The sequence below is a fragment of the Aotus nancymaae genome, unplaced genomic scaffold (genome assembly GCF_030222135.1).
Source record: "Aotus nancymaae isolate 86718 unplaced genomic scaffold, 86718_ANA_hifiasm-v0.15.2.pri h1tg000006l, whole genome shotgun sequence".
Lineage (NCBI taxonomy): Eukaryota > Metazoa > Chordata > Mammalia > Primates > Aotidae > Aotus > Aotus nancymaae.
In genome coordinates this window covers 71571024-71596966 of record NW_026988417.1, presented here as the reverse complement: position 1 = coordinate 71596966, position 25943 = coordinate 71571024, and the positions used below count along the sequence as shown (strand labels likewise).

General features: G+C 39.9%; 1 protein-coding gene across 3 annotated transcripts in view; it reads right to left on the bottom strand.

The window, feature by feature from the left end:
* Window positions 1-25943, bottom strand: part of ANXA3 (annexin A3) — a 76775-nt gene that overhangs the window by 32495 nt on the left and 18337 nt on the right. For 2 of the 3 annotated variants that reach the window (XM_021669639.2, XM_021669640.2), the window contains 5 exons: window positions 22139-22226; window positions 15903-15997; window positions 12715-12828; window positions 8662-8752; window positions 3368-3447 (listed from right to left, as the gene is read on the bottom strand). In XM_021669639.2, coding sequence (XP_021525314.2) covers window positions 3368-3447; window positions 8662-8752; window positions 12715-12828; window positions 15903-15997; window positions 22139-22226 — 468 coding nt within the window. Of the gene's footprint in view, window positions 1-3367; window positions 3448-8661; window positions 8753-12714; window positions 12829-15902; window positions 15998-22138; window positions 22227-25777; window positions 25842-25943 lie in introns of all 3 variants that reach the window. The other variant, XM_064368319.1, reaches the window with a different exon arrangement.

Sequence of the window (25943 nt, the reverse complement as noted above, 5' to 3'; positions counted from 1 at the left end):
CTACTGTCCCCTGAGTAGCTAATATGACTACAGGTGCACACCACCAGCACCACCACACACAGCTAATTTTTAAATTTTCTTAGAGATGGAATCTTGCTATGTTGCCCAGGTTGGCCTCAAACTCCTGGCCTCAAGCTATCCTCCCACCTCAGCCTCCCAAATCTCTGGGAATACAAGTGTGAACCACCGTGCCCAACCCAACACAGAGGTCTTACATGGAAGAAAAGACCAGATACAAACTGGGACAACGTATTTGTAACATGTATCTGATAAAGAACTTGTATCCAAAATATATAAAGAACTCTTAAAACTCAATATGAAGATAGCAACACAATTAAAAAATGGTTGAAAGATCTCAAGAGACATCTCACCAAAGAAGACACACAGGTATCAAGAAAGCACATGAAAAGATGCTCAACATTATATGTCATTAGAGAATTGCAAATTAAAACAATAACATGCCACTACACAACCTATTAGAATGGCTCAAATCCAAAACACTGACAAAACCAAATAGTGGTGAGAATGTGGGGCAACAGGAACTCTCAATCACTGCTGATGGAAAAGCAAAATGGTACAGCCACTTTGGAAGACAGTTCTGCAGTTTTTTATAAAGCTAAATATCCTCTTACAATATGATCTAGCAATTGCACTCCTTGGTATTTACCCAAAGGAGTTGAAAACATGTCCACATGAAAACCTGCACATGAATGTTTACAGAAGTTTTATTTATAAATAATGCTCGCCAAAACTTGGAAGCAGCCAAGATGCCTTTCAACAGGTGAAATTAATATTCTATACAATGGAATATTACTCAGTACTAAAAATAAGTGAGCTATCAACCACTTATTTTTAGTAAAAGATATAGCAGAACCTTAAATAAAGCATATAGCTAAATGAAAGAAGCCTGTCTGAAATGGCTACATACAATATGATTACAACTATAGGACATTCTAGAGAGGGCAAAGCTATAGAGACAGTAAGAAGATCAGTTGTTGGTGGGGAGGGAAGGTATGAATTGGCAGAGCACAGAGGATTTTTAGAACAGTGAAACTACTCTATTATAGTGTAATGGTAGACATATAACATTATACATTTATTAAAATCCATATGACAGAGGGAACCCTAATGTAAACTATAAACTTCAGTTAATAATGATGTATCAATATTCATTAAACTATAATAAATACACACATTAATGCAAGAGTGAGACCTTCTCTCTCTAAAAAAAAAAAAATTGGCCAAGTGTGGTGGTGTGCACCTGTGGTCCCAGCTACTCAGGAGGCTAAAGTGGGAGGATTGGTTGGGCCCAGGTGGTCGACACTACAGTGAGCCAAGATCACACCACAGTACTCTAGCCTGGGCAACAGAGCAAGATCCTGTCTCAAAATAACATTGATAATAATAATAGGGGAAAGGAGAGAGTAGAAAAGGGGCATATGGGAGCTCTCTGTATTTTCTGCTCAATTTTTCTATAAATCCAAAGTTGCTCTAAAAAGTAAAGTTTATTGGAAAAAAAAGAAAAAAAACTTCAAAGGCCAGGCAGTGTGGCTCATGTTTGTAATCTCAGCACATTGGGAGGCCAAGGCAGGTGGATTGCTTGAGGTCAGGAGTTTGAGACCAGCCTGGCCAATATGGTGAAACACTGTTTCTACTAAAATACAAAAATTAGCTGGGTGAGGTGGTGGGCACCTATAATCCCAGCTACTAGGGAGGCTGAGGCAGGAGAATTACTTGAACCCAGGAGGCGGAGGTTGCAGTGAGCCAAGATCGTGCCACCGCACTCTAGTCTGGGTGACAGAGTAAGACTCTGTCCAAAAAAAAAAAAAAAAAAAAAACCTCAAAGATCCCCATACTAACTGTAATATAAAAGGCTCTATGGTTTAAGTGTGTGTGGGTGTGTGTGGTTGTGTACAAATACTTAAGCACATTATAGAAAGACAGGAGACAGAAAGGAAACACAGGATTGCCTGAATTATTTAGCAAATTACAGGTGAATGAAACATTTAGCTACAATAGTTTAAAAATGAATTTGTTCTTATTTTCAAACATTAGGTCCTTATAGGCCTGTCTGGTTTTTGCCTGGTTTCTTTCTGTGCTGCTGATACTCTGCTGCTGTTTGCTTTCTTATTGTTCTCTTTCACTGTACACTCTACTCCAATAATAAAAATGCTGATTATCATTGGTCTTAATGTAATACTAACAAACCACCACTACCGTGTGTTGATCACTAAGTACTTCACATATTTTCTCTTTCTCTTAATCTTCAGAACATCCTATTAGTATTTTAGTTTTACAGATATAAAAATAAATGCTTTAAGACTTAAAGAACTTGCCCAAATACACAAAGCTAGTAGGCAGCATGAGATTCCAGCCCTGTTTGATTCTAGAACCCTGCCCTGGAGCCCCACTCTATACTGCCTCCTGTGGGTGGGTGTGTTCATGTCTATACACAAACAGATGCAGTTATGAAAATATATCTCTGAGAGCATATATTTGCAGCAATGCTTCATAAATTTGGGGTTGTGGGTTCAGCCTTCATAAGGTTTTCACATTTAAAGTAACTGAAACCGTAATTTAGATCAATTGTTCCCTAATGGCATAATGCCTCACTTTGACAAGTGCTGTTTCAACCATGAGGCTGAGACCATTGTTGGGACTTTCTCACACTTTAGGTGCTATGTAAATCAGCTGAAAGAAAATTGACTTAAATCACTTCCTCTCTTACACACAGCTATGAATACATCTCATCCTTGACCTTACCATCTTTATGATAAAAGTCATGAGCCTTCTAAAAAGAGAAAGTAAGATGTGGCCTCATTAGGTCACAGAATGATTAATAGTTTGGCAGCTCTTCCAAGGTGGCAAGGCTGAAGTTGCAGCAATCATTTTCTTGTTTTTTTTTTTAATCCTGAGACTGATATTCATTTCTTAATTTCCATCTCTAAAAATAATTCTTCCATATCATGCTTCCTATTTAATTTAGAAGCTAACAAAAGAAATATTTATTCTTTGGAGCCCCAAAGAAAATAAACCTGTTCTTTAAAATGGAGACACTTACCAAGGAAATAAATATTTTACGTCAGATGATGTATCAGAATGTCTTCTAATGTCAAAATTGTGAACCCTGACCAAAACACCTCCATTTACTGACTCAAATAAGTTTTCTTTATTGTTATGTTATTATGTATGGTTTTATGATCTTGGTTAAACATTATATTGCTTGGTAGCAATGAAAATGTAAAATGAACAAACATTTCATAAGGAAAATTGTGAACTCATTGTCTCAGTTTGGTTATTTTTAAACTCTCTAAAAATTATTATTGAGCATTCAGCTTACTGGGGAGTTAAAAAAATAAAACCTTACATCTGCCAAAGTCAACAGAGCTTTCCGGAAGTCACCAGATGTTTCTGAACTAATGTCGTCTCCAAGACTCTTCTTGTATACTGAAACCAAATCAGAATGAAATTAAGCCTTGACAAACTGAAAAATATGATTGTAAAACAAAGAAAAGTTTAAATGCCAACACTGGCAAAGAATGGGTATGTGATAAGATAAATCTTGCCCTTTTATTGAATTTCTTCATGCTCTTCTGTTGTGAGATCGTACATTCTCTTTGTAAGTATTACTGCACTGTGTTATGGTAGATGCGAAAGAATAGAAAGAGTTGTCATTCTGGAGCAAATCATGCTTTATTTCATCTGACAACGGCACTAAGGGATGCACAGTGGAAAAGCTGGGGTGGATGAGCTACTAGTTTGCCTTTCAGTTTCCATTCTGACCATCTTCCATGCTAAGAGAATACTAACCTTAAGCAAGATATAATGTGCACAGCTTAAAAACTATATTCTCAGCTTTCCTCTTGGCTAGTACAGTTCTATAACTTAGTTCTTCCCAATAAAACGAAAGCAGACAAATACAACTTTGCTGGGAAATCTCCCTAAAGTGATGAGGCCATGTCCATCTTCCATCTGACTGCCTTGCATGTGAATTCACATCTGGATCTTCAGCAGCTGTCTTGGACTGTGAAGATAAGGACCACTTCCTAGTGATGGAATGGAAGTAATCAAGAAGAAGCCTGAGTTCCTAAAAGCTTTGTGTAGCTATCATACTAATCCTAGAATTGCCAATGTCTAGACTTTTACATATGATAAAAATAAACTTCTATCTTTGTAAGCCACTTTAATTTTTCTGTTTTATTGAATCTAGCCCTAATCTTAATGAATATAACTTAACCATATTTTTTTAGTATCTCCCAAAAGTAAGAAAGCTACCCCAAAGCGTGCCATTTGCCTTCACAAATGTCAACTGTGTGTTCGTATATTTTAGTACTGACTAGTTGTAGGCCCTTTTGCATGGCCCGTGATGTGCAGTGCCCATCAGTCTTAAATCTCTGTTTGTCCATCCACAGGGTGGTGATTCTCATGGAGTCCCTATACACCTGGTTGTAGGCAACACCATGTGGCTATTGGAAATCTGTCTGCATCATTCTCAAGAACTCTATAAATCAGTCATGAGAATGCTTATTCTTTAAATCGATGAAAGTTATAGAAAGTGGTCTGAGATTATCCAATAGCAAGAACTGCATTGAGATGGAAACTTCCCCAGTATGATTTTAGTTTCAAGCTGTTTTTAATAAAATCTGTAATTTTTCAAAGCAATTCATCTAAGTAAAATGTACCAAAAATGTTATTTTTCTAAATGATAATAATATTTAGTAGGCATCATTAAACCTAATGGCTATGATATTGTTACATCTATCCTTCATTCCAGTTAGAAAAAAAACTTGAAATTTGAAAATATCAAGTAACAGAATGAAGCTCCCATTTGTTAGAACTTGAGGAAGTATTTTATAATTTTGAAATTATTTAGATGAGACTTTATAAGTCATTTCACACAGTCTTTCCCTTTACTTCAAATATTTTGTGGGAAATTAGACTAAAAAAATTATTTCAATCTAAGTTGACAACTACTTTATGCATTTTGAGGCACAGTAGAGTATAAAAATAAATATAATATTCTAATAGTATAGGTACTGGAACTAGAACTTTGAGTTCTTGATCCCTGTTTCAGTGTTCTCTCACACACCATTTACTTCAGAATACTGAAAAAGTTCAGAATTTAGATCTCTATTTATTTAGACTCTGTTGTGCCACTGCACTGGATAAGCTATACAACACGTCTGGTCCTGTTATGAGGGTCAACTTGACAGTGACTTCCTGAACCCATTGTATCTTCTCTCTTAGAGAGCGAGCTACACAGAAAAGGAGACAAAGATAGTAGAATAACAAAGAAATATAAGACTCCTAGCAATAATGAAGAAAACAGTAGCCAAAAATAACCAAAAACTATGCACAATACTTATAAGGCTTGGGTAGGCAAACACCACGTGGTAAGGGAGGAGATGTTACTTGCTGGTGTCAAGAACATTGGCAGCAAAAAGGAAGAGGAACGGTTACTGTCATGGAAAACATGGCGGCAGTGGATGCCAGCTGCCGAGAGACTGACAAGATAACTGGGTCCCTCAGGTAGTGCTGGGACTTGAATCTCTGTAAAGGTTGGCTATGCATGATTGAGACTATTTCCTTCTTGATTTTCTTGTGTATCATTAATCTCTAGTAACCAAGGTAACCCCGATGCAGTAGTATCCCTTGTAACCTTAGAGAGTGTTGCTCACATAGAAATTGAGGCTCTGGTAACTTTGTGTTATTATCATTTGTCGTATCTGCAAAACACTATCCCGAATGCTAGAAGTTTCACTTGGCTCTTAAGATCTTAACCTCAATTTTGAGGACACTCATTTAATAAATATTTACACTTATCTCCCGCACTGTTCTTGGAACTGAGGATACAGCAGTGAACAACATAGACAAAAATCTTCATCCTCATAAAGCTTACATCCTGGGACTGTTTGTACCTAAATGCCGGGCTCCAGGGATCTGTCACAGGGCAGGTCCACTTGGGGAGCAGCAGCTCTTCTAAGAAACACCAGAAAATACCAAGCCATCTTGAGATACGGTGTCTGGCTCTGATGGGTTTTGTAAAATATGCAAACCTTGTTGAACTGAAATACTTTAAACACCTACAACATGCCCTTTTGTGCGTTAATGATTAAGCAATTCTCTTGTCTACTTCTTTCTGTACCCGCTTCCCATGAGGTTCCACCAGTAGTGGGGAGTAGAGGAGGGTGGGAGGGGAGGGGGTGGAAAGAAGTGCAAGCTGGTCGTTGGCTATTCATGTCAGTGTCAACCCAGTGAAGGCCTTTCACCCTGACACCAGCAACTGGCTCTGGGCTCTTAGAACAAGTCACTTTGGCCCCCACGGAGGTACCAGCGTCAGCCAGATGGAGCCGTCTTTTCACAGGTCTCAACTCCTGCTCCTTAAGCCTCTGCTCTGAGCCCCTGAGGTACTGACATCAGCCAGGTATGTCCCTCTTCTAACTTCTAGTTTCTGACAACTTCAACCTCTTTCTGTTGTTTTCCCAGCTCTGGGGAGTTGTACTCTGCATGAATTCCTTTGTTTCCTTTTTGCTTTTTCAGTCCTCTGAAAGGTGTTTAGCAATTCTTTTTTTTTTCTTCTTCCAAGACAGGGTCTCACTCTGTCACCCAGGCTGGAGTGCAGTGGCATGATCAAGGCTCACTGTGGCCTCAATCTCCTAGACTCAAGTGATCCTCCCACTTCAGCCTCCTGTGGAGCTGGGACCACCAAACCTGACTGATTTTTGGTATTCTTTTTTAAGAGATAGGGTTTTGTCATGTTACCTGGGCTGGTCTTAAACTCCTTCGCTCATGCAATCTGCCCACCTCAGCCTCCCAAAATGCTAGAATTACAGGCGTCAGCCACTGTGCCCAGTTTAAGCAATGCTTTATATTACATTCTCTCTGTTAAAATACCTAGGGCTGTTTCTATTTTTCTGATTAGAACCCAATTAATACATCAATAACAAAAGAGTCACCTGTCATTGAGACATTTACCTTCTAACAAGAATTTCCCAAAGCAACCTCTTTAACACCCATCTGAGGACCAATATGTACTCCTTCTTTGGGCCTTTCCCACTGCAAAAGCTGTTGTGACACAACTGACCTCCGTGAGACGCAAATACAGAAACTGTGGCTCCCTTAAAGGACTTGGAGAGGGTTCTACGGGGTTGTTGAATAGTAAAGAATTGTGCTGGTCTTATTCCTGGTTCCTGGGAGATAAACTCTAAATCCTTTTTTTTTTTTTTTTGAGACAGAGTTTCGCTCTTGTTACCCAGGCTGGAGTGCAATGGCATGATCTTGGCTCACCGCAACCTCCGCCTCCTGGGTTCAGGCAATTCTCCTGCCTCAGCCTCCTGAGTAGCTGGAATTACAGGCACGCGCCACCATGCCCAGCTAATTTTTTTTGTATTAGTAGAGACAGGGTTTCACCATGTTGACCAGGATGGTCTCGATCTCTTGACCTCGTGATCCACCCGCCTCGGCCTCCCAAAGTGCTGGGATTACAGGCATGAGCCACTGCGCCCGGCCCTTTGGATTTCAAGTAATAGGAGTGTCTTTTTTTTTTTTTTTTTTTTTGAGACGGAGTTTTGCTCTTGTTACCCAGGCTGGAGTGCAATGTGTCTTATTATTCATGGTGGGTCCCTCGGACTACAGCTCAGTTATGCTAACAAGATGACTCACAATAAAGGCTGGTCACATCAGAAAGACCAACCATGTGATTAAAGGGTTGAGGCTTTGAGCCACAATATCAGTCTGACCTCTGGGGAGTGTAGGGGGACTGGAGATTGAATTTAATCACATGAACAACGGTTCAATCAATCATGCTTCTATAATGAAACCCTAATAAAAACTATGACTATCAACAATCAAGTGAGCTCGCTGGTTGAGAATGATACATCAGTATTTCAGGAGGGTGGAAGCTTCCACTGGACCCTTCCAAATCTCTCCCTACGCAGACCCTGATTTGTTTCCTTTATGGTAATACTGCATTTATCAATATTTGAGTTCTGTGTCATTTTAGTGTGCTTTTGAACCTGAGAAGGTAGTGAGAACCCTGAATTTGGAGCCAGTTGGTTAAAAGCATGCATAGCCTGGGAACACCTGAGCTTGTGGGCTGGTGTCTGAGGTAAAGGTAGTCTTGTGGGGACTGTGATCTTAACCTGTGAAGTCTGCACTAACCCTGGGTAGTTAAGAGTCAGAACTGCATTGCAGAGACTTTCTAATCTCATACAACCAGCAGACTATTAGGTCTTCAGCCAATTCTACTGAATTCTTATGCTCAACACATCCTCTAAATTAATCTAATTTCCCACACCAAAAATTGTGGATCTAATCTGAGTGGTTTTTAACACCTAATAATAAAATATGATTTGAGTCTCTTACATTGATGAAAATGGTTAATTCAGTTAATGAGAGATTGCTGAGAGCAAAATCTGCTGCAGCTATAATATTATAAACGTAAAGCATTAATGCCATTATTATGTAGCAGTCTCTAGCTCAGATCACATTTCAATTTTTCCTGGAATCCCATAGTCTTTAGCTGATTTTAGAAGGTATTCTCCTTTTTATAAGTCTTGTCTTCTCAAAATGCCTCATGAAGGGACTGGGGGGATTCTGGGAAAAGCAACATTGGTTTGCATATGTGTGAACAGTGGTGAAGGTAATCAGAAAATAAGATACCTGTATAATAGGCCTGAGAGATCTCCTTCATTTGCCTGCTTGTCCTGGTAGTTAAGATTTCAATCAAGGCATCTTCGTTTGTTCCAGTGCCCTAAAAATGAAAAGAAAATCGAATTTTTAGAACACTTAAAAAACTTAATATCATGCCTTTTGGTCTTTAATATCTTTTTATATAGATGAAAGACACTTTTGAGTAAACCAATACAAGGTTCTCTATTGCTCTAAAGTAGTTTTCCATTTTTCCATATATTTTAGTATTAAAATAACATAAATCATTTGGAATAAAGTGACATCAAATTTTTCACTCTAGTGTAAAAATCAATTAAATAATTCTAGGAAGAAATAGCATAAAGGAAAAAGCCTGTGTCATTCAAGATCAGAAGTGATAGTCTAACAGGATTAACCCTACCAACATTCAAACATACCACTATGTTTATAAAAGGCTCTACAATACTTTTGAATGAGTTTATCCTTGTATCACTGTACTGGGTCTATCAGCATGTATCATCCTCTTCATACAGGGAGCTTTTCAAATCCTCAGTAATGTGTGTCTGGGGCCTGGCTTGCATGGGGACTAATTACTTCTCAGCCCTTTTTTTAATCAAGGTCACTGAATCACACTGTGACTCCAAGAAAAGTCATGTACACTAAGATTTGATCAAATAAGGCCAATGCAGCATATGAACAGAGACTGAATTCTGTCTCTCTGTGGCAGAGATTCCTAGTTTCCCACAATATCTCTTTTGTCTTTCTTGCTTAGTAATAGAACCCCCAGTTTTTAACTTGGTACAAAGCTACCCAAATAAAGGCTATAGTTCTCAGCTTCCTTTACAGTGAAGTATGTCCATGTAACTAAACTCTGACCAATGGGATATAGGCAGAAGTATCATATGCATGCTCAGGAAGTATCTTTACAGTGAAGGAGTGAACCCTTCCTTGTCCTTTGCTCTTTTGAGTCGACTGGAATGAAGATATAATGGCTGAGTCTTGACCTGCCATCTTTAACCAGAAAGTGAAAACCATGGGTTAAAGACGGCATAGCCCCAAGATAGAAGGAACCTGAGTCTCTGATAGTGGTGGTGCCACCACACCCTGTTCAGGGCTGCTTACTCTGGATTTCTTTTGTGTATAAGAGAAACTGTTCTAACACTAATTGGTGAAGCTAATCCTTACAATTACACCTGCTAAACCCTCCTCATGGGATGCCATAGAGATACAATGCTCAGATTTCACTTCAAGAGAATCAACTGCAAAGAATGCAGTTGGCTAACAGCCTCCAACTGCCACAACTTTGGATCTACCAGAGTTCACACTGAGGTCATGCCCTCTCCAGGGGGCCATCAGCCAATGACTGCAATTAGCAGGGGTACTAGAGCTGGGTCACTTGTGCCCAACACAGAACTCCCCCAAAGGACAGTTTTTGCTCAGGGGTACCCCAACAGCCTGCCAAAGCTTTCTGGGAGCTGCACTATGCACTGAGGCTCCTATCTCAGCCCACTTCCTCTCCTCTCTCCTCTTAAAGGTCAGGACTGCACTGCAGTCTGAAGGTTCACCCCACCTACCCTGCTCTTCTCCTCTTTATCCTTCACAGGCATTTCTCACAATAAGTCTTTTGTACATCAAATTCCATTTTGCATCTGCTTCTCAGATGCCCATATGTCTTCCACAGAAAGAAGGTAACTCAATTCCCTGATAGCAAGGCAGAATATGGCTTATGCCTCAGATCTAGGCTCCCTTCTTGTTCCTCCTTCCTATTAATTAATATGTTGAGCACCCACTTCATTTCAGGAGTTGCTCTAGGAACAGAAGATACAGGCCAAGACCTACCAGGTTCCCTGCCAGGGTGGAGGTTTGTCTTTTAGTTAGATGAAAAAATAATAAACAAATGGATTTTAAAAATAGACAAGGCCAGGTGTAGTGGCTTACACCTGTAATCCCAGTACTTTGAGAGGCCGAGGAGGGGATTGCTTGAGCTCAGGAGTTTGAGACCAGCCTGAGCAACATAGCAAGACCGTGTCTCTACAAAAAAAATGTTTAGTTAGCCAGGTGTGGCAGTGTGTGCCTGTAGTTCCAGCTGCTTAGGAGGCTGAAGTGGGAGGATTACTTGCCCGGGAGGTCGAGGCTGCAGTGATCCACAATTTCACCTCTGTTCTCCAGCCTGGGCAATGAAGAGAGACCTTGTCTCAAAATAAACAAATAGACAAGATACTTTTAGACAGCAGTAAATGCAGCTAAGAAAATATATTTGAGTGAAATAATGGAAAATGTCTGGAGGAAAAGCATTCCAGATGGACAAAACATCATGTATAAAGATCTCAAACAAGAATAAGCTTATGATGTTCAAGGAGCAAAGGAAAGGCCCGTGTAGCTACATCATTAATGAATGAGGAGGAGGGGGTATGAAAGTCAGTTTCATGTGCCAACTTGGCCAGGCTATAGTGCCACTTATTCAAACACTAATCTAGGTGTTGCTGTGAAGGTATTTTGTAGATAAAATTTATGTTTATTACTGATTCACTTTAAGTAAGGGAGATTACCTTTTCTAGTCAGGCCTGATCCAATCAGTTGAAAGGTCTTAAGAGCAGAGGTGAGGCTTCTGTGAAGACGATTCTTTCTGTGGACAGCAGCTTCGACTGGTGCCCAAGAGTTCCAGTCTGCCTTTCCTGACAGCCTATCCTACAGATTTTGAACTTGCCTAACCAGTCCCATAATCATGTAACCAATTCTTCTTTCTTCTTCTTCTTCTTCTTTTTTTAAGACAGGGTCTCACTCTGTTGCCCAGGCTGGAGTGCAGTGGCACAGTCATGGCTCATTGCAGCCTAGACCTGCTGGGCTTAAGTGATTCTCCCACCTCAGTCTCCCAAATAGCTGGGACTACAGGTATGAACCACTATGCCTGGTTTTAAAAATTTTTTGTAGAGATGAGTTCTCACTATGTTGCTCAGTTTGAGGCTGGTCTCAAACTCCTGTGCTCAAGTGATCCTCCTACCATGGCCTCCAGTTCTTTCCAATACATTTTTTTGTTGTTGTTTTGAGATAGGATCTCATGGTCACCCAGACCAAACTGCAGCAGCACAATCATAGCTCACTGCAGCCTTAACCTTCTGGGCTCAGGGGTCCTCCCACCACAGCCTCCCAAGTAGCTGGGACTATAGGGCATGCACTACTATGCCTAGCTTTTTTTTTTTTTTTTAATTTTTTGTAGAGACAGGGTTTTTCCAAGTTGCCCAAGCTGACCTCCAATTCCTGAGCTCAAGCACTCTATCCACCTTGGCCTCCCAAAGTATTGAGATTACAGCCATGAGCCACTGCACCTGGCCTTAGAATAAATCTTTTAACATCTATGTCCTGCCTATAGGTTCTGCTTCTCTGGGGAACCCTCACTGATATCGATAGAATTTTTAAAAGTCCCAGAGTTACACAGGAGCTGCACTATGTTGGGTGATGAAGGTCATGATAAGAAGCTTGGATTTTAAGTGTTCAAAACTATTGGAAATTTATGCAAGTAAATAGCATAATCTGATTTTTAAAATAAATTAATAAAAATAATTTTGGCTATTCTGTGTAGAATGAATTTGAGGTGGGCAAAAATGGATGCAAAGGAACCAATTAGAAGGCTACTGATATGATCCAGTCAAGAGATGACGGTGGTCAGACTAGAACAGTAGCAACGGGCTTTGAAGTAAAATTAATAAACTTGCTGATAGATTTGGGAGCTTGGAATGGTAAGAAAAAACGAGAGCTCAAGGATAATGCTAGGTTTTTAGCTTGAGTGTTGGGGTTAATGACAGTGCCATTTACTTTCAATGATGACAAACTAGAGAACTTGACTCTTCATGTCAAACAAAGGATATGACAAAATTCTTCCAGCCCAGGAACATCTGGGCTTAAGGTTCTACAACTGTTCCCTATTTCAGAGTCACTCTACCACTGGGAGAGTACAGACCAACATGGCATCCAAGTCCCCCCATCACAAGTGTGCGCTGCAAGAAAGTCACTATTTTTGATGATTTGGTCAAGCCCTGGGCAGAAATGGCTTGTGGGGGCTCATACCTTCATGGATTTCTTTAGCTGTTTTGCATCAAAGACTGCTGGTGGAGTCACTAGGGCCACCATGAGATGCTCAAAGTGGCCAGAGAGATCGCCCTTCAAGTCATCTTTCAGCTCCTAAAATGAAAAAGACAAGGAGAAAAATGTGAAACACTTTTCCATTCTCTTTTTCTAAAGTCACCTAGTGAAAGATGAACGTATGTAACAAAATCAGATAAAACATGTCCATCCACAGGGAATAAACAGAAGTGTTGAAAATATTTCTATGAATATTAATCTACATTTTATAATTACTCCCACATTGTTCTGTTTTGTAGAGGTTTTTTGAAGGAGAGCCAAATAGGAGGATTCCATGAGTGCCACAGTTAGGAACTGTATTAAAATGCATTTCCTAGGTCCCCCATGCTTTCAATGCTTGGGTTGCGGTGAGGGAAGAGGAAGAGGAACCCTTATAAATGCACACCCAGCTTCACTGGAAGGTGCTCTATTCCTGGGTGTCTTGCTTCTCAGTGACTCCCAAAGAGCTCCAACAGGAAGGGGAAAGGAGGACAGTGGCCGGTCATTTGTCTCGGGTGAGAACATGGAACTAGGTGGCATCAGAAGCAATTTTCTAGCAACGAGTAAAGAAAAAGAAACCCTAAGTGTGGCAATATGTTAGACTTATTTGTTTTGACAAATAACAATTGTATATATTCATAAGGTACATAGCGATGTTTCAATACATATAATGTATGGTAATCAGATCAAGGTAAATGCATACCCATCATCTCAAACATTTAACCTTTTTTTTGTGTTAGGAATATTGGATATCCTCCTTCTAGCTATTTGAAGCTATATTATTGTTAACTATAGTCACCCTACAGGGTGATGGCACTCTAGAACTTAGCCTTTTATGGGTATTACCTGTTGATATTGTTTAGAGCACGGTTTTCACACATAAGTACAGTCCATCTCCCCTGCTTAAAGGAAGGTAACAAGGTTTCTCTTTTCAATATTCAAAAGCATAATACTGAGTAATGTTTGTTCCTGCTCCTGATTATTTTCAGCTTTGAAACAGAGGCTGGTAGCCTCTGAGCCTGCTGCACCGCTGTGGGTACAGACCAACACTACCACACCCCTGGGGGTGCAGCAGGGGCATGTTCCTGCTGAAACAAATAGGATGGCGTTCAGTGTTACCAGCGCTGCTTTAATTGCCACAGGTTTTTTTTTCTCTCTCTAAATGGTAAATTCCACTACCATCTGTCCTCAATCCAAGTCACTGCAGCTGAATCTTATTTCACAGCTCTTATTCTATTCCACTGTGAGAAATGGTTGTTCCCTCCACCTCCATCTTCCTTCCAGATTTTGGAAATACTGAAAGGTCAATAGATAATTCACCTTCTCTATATGTGAAAGTGTTGTCTTGCCCAGAAGCTAGGCAATTCATTCAATTCAACAATTGTTTTCTGGGCACCTGCTCTGTGCTAGGCCTTTAAAGGTGAGTTAGACAAGGTCCTTATCCTAAGACATTCTGCCCTAATGAGAAAAGCAGAAACATTCAAAGATAAAATTTCAATATAATACGTTAAGTTTCTGATAATGGGACCTCAGAGAAGGGTGTCTTGATGGAGTCTGGGGGCCTGGAGAACACTCCCAGGAAGTAATTCCTGAGCCACCTGTGGATGGTCACTAGACCCTCTCAACAGTCAGCCCAGTCCATTTCTACCTTTTCCCTCCACAGTTCATTATCCACAGCAGCCAAAATAATCCTTTAAAAATAAAAACTGCATTATATTACTCCTCTGCTTACAAACCTCCAGTGGTTCCCTGTAGCCCTTAGGATAAAATCTGAACTCTACCAAGACCCAAGGCTTAGCATGTTCTTGACCTCTCTCCGGCCTCATCTCCTTCTTCTGCCCCCTTCACTTTCTACATTCCTGCCATATTGGAATTCTTTATTTCTCACATGAATTCCCAGCTTGTTTTTGCTTCGGGGCTTTTGTATTTGCTGTATCTTAAATACTATCTCCCACTGATCAAGCAGAGCAGAACCCCAATTATCGTCCAGGCTGAGTGGGGAGTAAGGTACCAACCCCTCACTGACATTCCTTCATCACCCTATCTGCAAGAGCCAGTCATCAGTCATTGTCTATCATATCAACGATTTTAGTTCTCTCATCTCACTTATCATATCTGAACTTATTTTTACTTACTTGTTCATTGTATTCTAATAGAATGTTAGCTCGATGAAAGAAGGCAGGATCTGCTTTATATACCAGTATATCTCCAATGTCTAGGATATCTCCTCACACAAAGTAGTATCCAAAAATAGGTGTTGGACAAATCAACTGTGTGGCAAAGACCAAGTCTTAAATTTCTTTTTCTTTTTCTTTTTTTGAGATGGAGTCTCTTTCTGTCATCCAGGCTGGATCAATCATCAATCTCAGCTTACTGCAACCTCTGCCTCCCAGGTTCAAGCGATTCTTCTGCCTCAGGCCTCAGCCTCCCAGGTAGCTGAGATTACAGGGGCGTGCCACCATGCCAGGCAAATTTTTGTATTTTTAGTAGAAATGGGGTTTCACCATGTCAGCCAGGCTGGTCTTGAACTCCTGATCTCAGGTGATCCACCCGCCTTGGCCTCCCAAAGTTACTTGTTCTTATATAGTTTCTGCTACTTATTAAATTTTCATTTGCTGAATGAATTATACCTATAACTACATAACTATTTTAAAATTAAAAAAAATAAAAGGTTATCTAAGCTAGAATTAGTCAGATAGTTGGCCTGGTAATTCTTTGTTGTGGAGGGCTGCCTTGTGCATTCTCGGATGCTTGTAGCATCCCTGTCCTATGCCTACTACATGCTAGAAGTATCCCCCGTCATCCCATTGTGATCATCAGAATGTCTCCATTCATGCCAAGTGTCCCCTGGGGAGCAAAATCACTTCTGATTTATAACCCACTGAGCTAAGGCAAACCTCCTTATTCTACAGGTGAAGGAACTGAAGTTCAGAAAGACCAAGTAACATGCCCAAAGCCAGTCAGCCAGTTCAAGGCAAAACCAGGACTCGCATTCTAGGCTCCTGACTGGATGCACAGGGCATCTTCTGTTACACTCAGCCTGAAACAGAAGACTGTGGGCATAACCACGTGGGAGCGACCGTGGTACTGTAATGAGGACCTCTTTACTGCCTGTCATGTCAACATGATCTTACCTTTCCGTATGTTGCTTGATATTCCTTAACGATCAGCTGCCTCTGCGCATTTGACCTCTCAGTCAGAATGCTGATGAGCATTTTCTCGTCGGTTCCTAAATGAAACAAAAATTATTTTACTCAATATTTATGCTCAATATTTGTCTTGAACAAAAGCAAAATGATCAACGGCCTGAGACAAGTGCGGAGAGTAAGGCATTTTAATTTCCTGGTTGGAATCTTTATTTTATTATTTTTTTTTGTTTGCCTAAGTTTCGAAAAAGAAAGTTAACTTTATTTGGATAGTTTTGGGAGAAGAAAACAATCATTGTCTAAATATTCCCATCTGTACATCAGACAGAGGGAATAGTACGAAGAACCTACTACTTTTGAACTTGACTTGTTTACTTTTACAAGCTTTGGTTACTGTCTTACTGCCTTTTATCTCTTTCCCATACTTGATATGAAAATCTTTCTTCCTCTGGAAAATGGGAACCAACACTTATTGAGAACCTGCCCTGCACGAAGCACCCTTTTATTCATTGTCATAGTTAATATGCACAGGGGCCCTGTGTGGTAGATTCTAAGCTGTACTAAAGATGAAGGCACAAACCTATCTTCCTTGCCAAAGTCACACAACTCCTGAGTGGTGCAGCAAGAAGTTGAACCCAAAACTCTGACCCCCAACAAAACATATATTTATATCTCTGGTTCACATCTCCCCCTCCCCTCCCCCTCCCTCCTCTTTCTTTCTTTCTCTTTCTTTCTTTCTTTCTTTCTTTCTTTCTTTCTTTCTTTCTTTCTCTTTTTCTTTCTTTCTCTTTTTCTTTCTTTCTTCTTTCTTTCCTTCTTTTTCTTTCTTTCTCTTTCTTTCCTTCCTTCCTTCTTTCTTTCTTTTCTTCTTTCTCTCTCTCTCTTTTTTCTTTCTCATTTCACTCTTCTTGCCTAGGCTGGAGTGCACTGGCAGGATCTCAGCTCACTGCAACCTCCGCCTCTCAGGTTCAAGTGATACTCCTGCCTCAGCCTCCCAAGTAGCTGGGATTACAGGTGTGTGCCACCACTCCCAGCTAATTTTTTGTATTTAGTGGAAATAGAGTTTAACTGTGTTGGTCAGGCTGGTCTCGAACTCCTGAGCTCAGGTGATCCACCCACCTCAGCCTCCTAAAGTGCTGGGATTACACGGGTGAGACACCATGCCTGGCCTCTCTCATGAATTTCAAACCCATATACAAAACCAGTTTTTTGTAAGTGAAAGGTAGCATCAGGCCAGAGCTGATGCTGGCCTGCCTAAGAATTATCTTAAGGTCACTCTTATCTTGGTGACTACAGTATTAAGATAAACGTGGAAAGTTGTATCTAATGAATTTCCCAACCCAGGATGATACCTGGGTCTGGAAGCTGTGAATTGGCTTGCAGGCCTAGAGCATACATGACTAGAGAGGTATAAAAGAGCACCTGAAACTCAACACTCAACTTCTTTGTGTAAAGGTGACCCTCACAGACCTCATCTACATGCTTCCATGGCAGTGGTGCCTAACTTACTTCAATGATGAGGCAAAAGCTTCTGTGTACTTGGTTAACTGCTGGGCCTCCCAATGAAGGTTGCTGCCCTTCTGTGTCTTTGGTTTTGTATTCTTGTACATAGTTAAGTAAATACTGAATCAGATTAAAATGAATTTGTGCTCTGTGGGGCTGAGTGCCAACTTGGACCCATCACAGCATCCGTGTCAGTACAGTACCAGCCACCTCAACTGCACAAGTACCTCAGACTCAGCATGTTCTGGGTGGAATTTATTCCATTTCCTTTCTGACTTGTCTTTCTTTCTATGCTCCCTCGTCCACAACTATGGATATAGTCATCTAGGCAAAAATCCCAGAAATCATCTCAGATTCCTTTCCTTATCTTATTCCCTATATTATAGCAAGTATCTACATCTCTTAAATTTGTCATCTCCCCCGCATGCCCTCTGCCACTGTGCCTTTATCATATTTTACCTGGATAACCTAAATCACCTCCTAATGTGACCCCCATATAATTCTTCCTGTATTCTACTGCCTAAGTAAATGTTTAAAAATACAATCTGATCATGTCATCCCCTTGGCCAAAATTCTAATGGCTCTTTGTAATCTTCAGGATGAAGTTTAAGCCCCTTAGCTCATATATCAGCTCGTTATGATCTCTCCTGTCTTATGTCTCTGTTCTCATCTTCTACCCCCCTCCGCATCACTATAACCTATGCACCTAGACTAGAAATACACCAAACTACCTGCAGTTATGTGTAGCTTGTATGCCTGGCAGTTCTCATCTCTTATTCTTAAATATGCTCAAGATCAATAACTAAACCAAGATGTCCCAGGTTCAGAGACTGGGTCTGATATATCCCTAATGCAAATGTCATTATGACACCTGGTTCTGGACTCAGAATGTATCAGAAGTGGTGCTCACAAACAATAACCTCCTTCTTAAAGAAGGCCTATAGGCCAAAGTGCAAACTCATGAAGAAACATAATGTTAAAAAAGAGGCGACAGAATTTAAAGACTACTAATTCATTCAGTTTGGCACTAATCTCACGGAACAGTCTACTTAACAATAGATGTAAATAGGGCAATCTGGCTGGGTGCAGTGGATCACATCTATAATCCCAGCACTTTGGGAGGACAAGGCAGAAGCATTGCTTGAGTCTGGGAGTCCAAGACTAGCCTGGGCAACATAGCAAGACCCTGTCACTACAAAAAAATTTTAAAATTAGCCACACAATGTGATGAGCACCTGTAGTCCTAGCAACACCAGAGGCTGAGGCCGTAGGATCCCTTGAGTTCAGGAGTTTGAGGCTGCAGTAGGCTACAATCATAACACTGCACTGAAGCCTAGGTGACAGAGCAAGACCCTCTCTCTGAAAAAAAAAAAAAAATAGGGCAGGGCCGGGCGCGGTGGCTCACGCCTATAATCCCAGCACTTTGGGAGGCCGAGGCGGGTGGATCACGAGGTCAAGAGATTGAGACCATCCTGGTCAACAAAGTGAAACCCTGTCTCTACTAAAAATACAAAAAATTAGCTGGGCGTGGTGGTGCGTGCCTGTAGTCCCAGCTACTCGGGAGGCTGCGGCAGGAGAATTGCCTGAACCCAGGAGGCGGAGGTTGCGGTGAGCCGAGATCGCTCCATTGCACTCCAGCCTGGATAACAAGAGCGAAACTATGTCTCAAAAAAAAAAAAAAAAAAAAAAAAAAAAAAAAAAATAGGGCAATCAAGAGATAAATGAAGAAATAACCTACATTGAGAAATGCAAAAAATAAAACTCAAACAAGCAGAAATAAGATAATATTATACTGATATACAGTTCTAATATAGTATATCGTATGGAATTTGACAAGCTGATTTTAAAATTCATAGAGGAGGGCAAAGAGCCAAGGAAAACCTTGCCCAGTAGAAATTAGTGTCATGGTAAAATCCTAATAATTGTGACAATGTGGTGTTAGGAAAGACAAATAGATAAATGAAGCATAACAGAAGAGAAAAATAGGAAAACATAAAACAGAGGTGACATTACATACAAATCAGTGTGAGAAGAATGAGTTCTTCAATACACTGTTCTGGGAAAATTAAATATCCACATGAAATAGAATAAAATGAGACAGCTTTAAATACCATCCATGAACATTAATTCCATATAGATTAAACATCATAATGTTAAAAAGTAAAATTTCAAAATTTTGAAGAAAAAATGTAAGATAGTATCTATCTTTATGACTTCATTATAGAAAAGATTCAATAAGCATAAATCCTGGACAAAAATATTGGTAAACTTGATTTCACTAAAATTTAAAACTTCTAAGCAATAAAAATTACTGTAACCTATTGTGTTAGTCCATTTTCATGCTGCTGATAAAGACATACCCTGGAGTGGGCAATTTATGAAGGAAAGAGTTTTAATGGAGAACTCACAGTTCCACATGGCTGGCAGAGCCTCACAATCATGGCAGAAGGGAAGGAGGAGCAAGTCACATCTTACGTGGATGGTGGCAGGCAAGGAGAGAGCTTGTGCAAGGAAACTCCACTTTATAAAGCAATTAGATCTTGTGATACTTATTCACTATCATGAGTACAGCACAGGAAAGACCTGTCCCCATGATTCAATCATTTCCTACCAGGTCCCTCCCATAACACGTGGGAATTATGGGAGCTACAAGATGGAATTTGGGTGGGGACACAGAGCCAAAGCATGTCACCAATGTTAAAAGAAAACCACACATTTATAGGAAAGATTTTCATGGCTTGTAATCTTTTTTAAAAAGTTTGTATGGAGAAATTTTTAAAAAGCTCTTGCCAATCATAAAGAAGACAAACTAACTGAAAAAAATAGATAAAATATATTTTATATTTTATTGATACATGAAAGTGGAAGCAGATATACAAATAAGGATGCCTAATTGCATTTGTCATCGGGGTAAAGAGAGGAAATAAACACACATGCAGAATGAGATACCATTTAGACCCGCTTAATTAGAAAAATGGAATAGTCTTACTGTAGCAAGTATTGGGGAGAATATGGAGCAAAAGAAAGTCTTGTACAATGCTGGAGGGAATGCTAATTTCTACATTCATTTTAGAGAGCAGTATGGCAAAATTTCCAGTTAATTTGAAGATAAGCATCCCTGTCAACGTGGAAATTCCAGTTCCTGTCATATTCTAGAGAAATGCTAGCAACTATGCACAATGAGATATAAGAGGAATATTCATTGTAGCATTTTTATATTGCGATATAAAAGAATTGTAGGCAACTTAAATGTTCCATCAATAATCCCATCTTCTGATATAGTGATGCAATAGACTATCATGCAGTTAAAATTAATGCACTAGAGCTAAACATATCAACATGGATAAATCTCAAAAATATAATGTTAAGGGATAAAAAATGTTGCAGAAGAATGTATACAGTATGATTTCATTTTATACTGCTTGAAACCATGCAAAGCAATATGTACATATATATGTAGTTATGGTATTAAGTTTCATGGGAATGAACTCTAATTTGGGATGATGTTTATCTCTAGGAAAAGGGGCAAGAGTGAAATCCAGGAAGAACTGACAAGATTGTATTGTTTTTTTTTGTTTTTTGTTTTGTTTTGTTTTTGAGATAGACTGTCACTCTGTCATCCCAGCTGGAATGCAGTGGCACAATCACAGTTCACTGCAGCCTCAATCTCCCTGGCTCAAAGGATTCCCCTACCTCAGCTTCCCAATAGGTGGGATCACAAGCCCAAGTCACTACACCCAGCTAATTTTTTAATTTAATCCTTATATTGCCCAGGCTGGTGTTGAACTCCTGGATTCTAGTGATTCTCCTGCCTCACCCTCCCATAAGTGCTGGGATTACAGGTATGAGCCACCATGCCTGGCCAAGGGGGCCATATTTGTAATGATTTATGATGATGGTGATTATTGTTGTTGGTAGCAGTGGTGGTGGTGGTTAGATAGGACTAATACATGGTGGTCACAGGAGAATAGAAAATTCTAGGCAGCAGTTTCGCATGACTAGCAAAAGGAAACTGTTGAAATAGCTACAGAGGCTAGGGACTGATATGACCCTGAAAACCCACAGTGTGGATAAAGCTGGCTAAGACCTACTGGATCCAACATGGTACTAGATTTGACTTAGGTTTCTCCTAGGGTTTCATAATATACTAATTAACATACTCAATCACACACCCACCAGTGCCAGGGCAGGTCCTGGAACACCGACATTTGGTGTAAAAAAGGGTAGCACCACAGTTCTGAGAAATCTTCATCTTTTTCCAGGAATCTTCATGACTATTCCACCCCCTGGATAAAGAAACCCATAAAGGCAACAGCCCCAAACCCGCTTATGCACAACTCTTTCTTGAATACACTCACACTCCCCTTTCTTGAGTGTGTACTTTTCAGTTTGCAATAAATCTCTGTACTTTCACTATTTTCTGACCCATCCTTGAATTTTTTTCTCTAGATAATGTCAAGAGCCTGGATACCAGCCAGGGTCAAGATCCCACCAGCATTTGGGGACCTCCCCTAGACCATCAATATCATTAAGTAAATATGATAAATGTTAAGATTTAATAAAACTGGATTCTCTATATATTTCCTCATTGTTTCACAATTTTAGAAAATCCCTGACAATTTATCTAATGGAGAAAGCCAACCTGAGCAAACTGAACTTTCAGATTGTAACTTGCCTGATTTGCTTCAACATTAAGAAAGGAATTGTAAAATATTACTCACCAATTCCTCTGATTGCCTTCCGAATAGCTTCAGCATCCACAGATGCGCTAAAGCCTGGATAATCTCTTATTGTTCCTCGGTGTCCAACCTAGGAGGAAATATTTGAAAGTCCCATTGGTTCAAAATTACAACTTTCTTGTATTACATATGCATATTCCTTCATGAATATGAGAAGCATATGACAAACCCATAATTTTCACACCTTCCTACCACTTCAGGAGTGGCTCTGAAACTGCCTTTGCAAAATTATGACAGTAAGAGAAATCTGACATGGTTGACTCCATCTTGCTTCTAGCCTCGCAGGCTGGCTGTTTTTTGCTCATTCCTGGGTGAGGGCCGAACTAATTTTGGGAGGAATTTAGTTTATAGTTTAAATGATACTAGCTCTTCCAAAACGCTAAACTACCCCTGTAAAATTAATGAAAGTCTGCCAAGTTAAGAGGATGAGAGGGGACTGAATTTTACTAAGATTTAGTCATAGTTAAATAATTACCAGCCATTATTCTGGAGGTCACAATATTTGCAACCTCCCCAATTACTCCTGCAGATAACATCACTATTATAGAACCTACAATCTGCCTTTTGAGATGTCTTTTCATGCTTTTGCATTTCTGACTACTGGACAGCCCCACCCAGACCAGCAACTCCTCTGGTGGCCCCCACTTAGAAGTAGACTCAGCCTACAAGGACTGTTTTCCACACTCCTGTGATTGCATCCCCAACCAATCAGCATGCCCTCTTCCCTAGCCTCCTGTCCACCATTTCATCTTTGTAAAACCCCTAACTTCTGAGCCTTCAGTAAGACTGACTTGAGTAATAACTCTGTCTCCCATATGGTGTGGCCAGCCTGGCATCAATTAAACTCTTTCTTTACTGCAATGCCACAGTCTCAGTGGACTGATTTTGTCTGTGCAGTGAGCAGGAAGAACCCATCTGGCAATTACAGTTCAAGCGATGGTCTACCCCCGAGACATGTAGGCAATATGATATCTACCCCATGTCTCAGCAGTCCTCTTTTTCTCTTGTGTAACAAATTATAAATATAAAACACTGGTTCTCTCGAGCAATAAGTTGTGTTAATCTTGGTGATGCTGAAAAAAATTTATTTTAAAGTGGCATCTGCAGGAGAGCAACAAGAAAGCTGAAATCTTCTAAATCTCCTTGTTTTCCAATTGATAATTCAAAGCTCTTCATGGCATCTCACACAGAAATAACTGTGGTTTACAGACTTCAAGATGTTTTAATTAATGTTGACCACTGTCCTTGGGGAACCCCACACTAAATGATCCGTAAATGAAAACCCCCTTAGGACTGTCTGTTCTTAAGCTTTGTTTAATGAATGTGCAATTGTGGCTGATAAATTCCCTTCTAAAAGCTCTACTGACATCGTAGATCTTCAGGAATTGCATGGAAGTAAAAAGATGCCACACTACGAATTTTAAGCATGTAAATTAAAGGCATGTCAGTAAGCCGGTAAAGGCCGTAGTACAGAAAAAAAATATTGCTTACGAGACTAAAGAAGGACAGCCACAAAGATGTTGGGACAAATCAGAGTAAATGTAGATTTATATGGTAGTTCCTAACTTCTTGAATAAAAATCTGTCTTTGCAGTAATAATGTTTTCTTTTTAAACAGCATTTTTCTATCCTGTTACTGAATAATATTGGCTCTGTTGCCTTGTATTAATAAGGCTTTATTTCAGCTCTCTTGAAGTGTTGAATATTTTCATGAAAGGACATTATCTGTCACATTAAAGCGAATAAAAAATTATTGTTCTGGCACAGTAAAAAATGATAGTCTGCTGATTCAATAGATTAGATTGAATAATTCATTTCAATACACTCAAACACTGTTTAATCTTATAGCAACCAAAATAAGAACTTTAGAACCTAGACAATAATTACAACAAGTTAGAAACTAGTTGTGATGTTCCTGATCTGAAGATACCTGTAAGAACTCAGTCACTTTAGTCTGGGTGTGGTGGCTCACTCCTGTATTTCCAGGACTTTTGGGGGCCAAGGATGGAGGATCACTTGAGCTCAGGAGTTCAAGGCCAGCCTGGGAAATACAGTGAGATCCCCATCTCTACAAAATATTAAAAATTTAGCCAGGTATGGGGGTATGCAGGTGTGGTCCCAGCTACTTGGGAGGCTGAGGTGGACCACTTGAGACCAGAAGGTCAAGGCTGAAGTGAGGTGTGATTATGTCACTGCACTATAGTCTGGGTGACAGAGTGAGACCCTTTCTCTCAAAAAAAAAAAAGAAAGAAATTAGTCACTTTAATATAATCTTTGATGAATTCTCTTTCCCCAAGGCTTACTAAATATTTTATGTATTCACAGAGCCAACTGGCTTCATTTTACTTCTATCCACCTGAGAACTTTTGTGTTGATCTTATCTGTTTGCCTTCCAGTGTCTGGCATTTTAAAAGAACTACCCCAATGTTAGAGAGCTTGAGTGCTTCACGCCCAGCACTGTTCTAGGCTCTTTATGTATGTTAATTATAATCTGCGTAACAGCCCCGAATGAGAGTGAGCAATTTCGCATAAACAGCACCCAGATTTAAGAAGACCGGAGAATTTGATTGAGACTACATAGCTAGTTGCAGGCCGAATTTAAAAGCAAACTGGAGTATTCCAGACCATTCCTGGTGTTTCATGAAATGTAGTCTCTGTACCACCTGGGATGATACTTTAAATGCATATGACCAGGACCCACCATCTAGATACTGAATCATATTTTTTAGAGATGGGGTGCTAAACTCTATATGTTTAAGAAGCTCCCAGGTGATTCTGTGCCATGTGGCTATTAACATGGCTGATTCTAAATATAAAAATCAAAATGGTGGTCAGATCCCAGTTGTTCATGAACTATGAAAACTCAGGGTTTGCACTCTAGCTGTGACTTTTTCACTGCCCTCTACCACCTACACATCAAAATATGCTAAAATGCCAATGCACAGAATTAGAGAAGGAGGAAATTCCTAATTTATTATACAATTTAGTACCTAGTAAGAATTAAATGAGGGAAGAACAACTTGATTAATTACAAGGCAGGAATTAACATACACACAGCCCAGATTGAAAAAGGGCATGAGAATTCTGAAATGGAATTTTAGTGAAATATTTAAAACTGCTTCTGTCATTTAAATGAACAGCATTATTCATTTGATAGACTTGGTTGCCCAAATCATTCAGAAATATTACATGACTTTCACAAAATCATATAACAAAAGATTAATGAAATCTTCTGAAACTAATACACGAACAAAGTGCTTTAAAAACATTTAATCCTTACAAGGGGTCTTCATGAGGTGAATTTTATTATTTCTTATTGAAAATGGAAGAAACCTAGTCTCAGAGAGATTATTTGCTACTATTGGCTTAAAAGAGCTCTGCTAGTAAGGACAGCCCCAGGACTCAAACCCATCTCCTTATGACTAATGCCCCCTGCTCTAGACCACATCACAGTGCCTCAGGGGACTTCATCTCAGTCGTAAGTGTGGTTCCTGAAACAGCAGCATCAGGAATGTGACAGCATCACCCGGGAATGTGACAGAAATGCAAATTCTCAGGTCCAACCCGTGCTCCTGAACCAGCAACTGCAGGGCTAGGATGCAGAATCTGCTGTTTAACAAACCTTCCAGGTGATTCTAGTGCACAACAAAGTTTAAGAACCACTGCTTTATTTTCTTCTTAGCTGCCTAGAAAACAAAGCAAAAATAAGCAAACAAGCCATTAATTCTCTTATGGGTGCAGAAGATGAAGAATTTAATGATGAGCTCATTGTTTCAGGAATGTCGGCA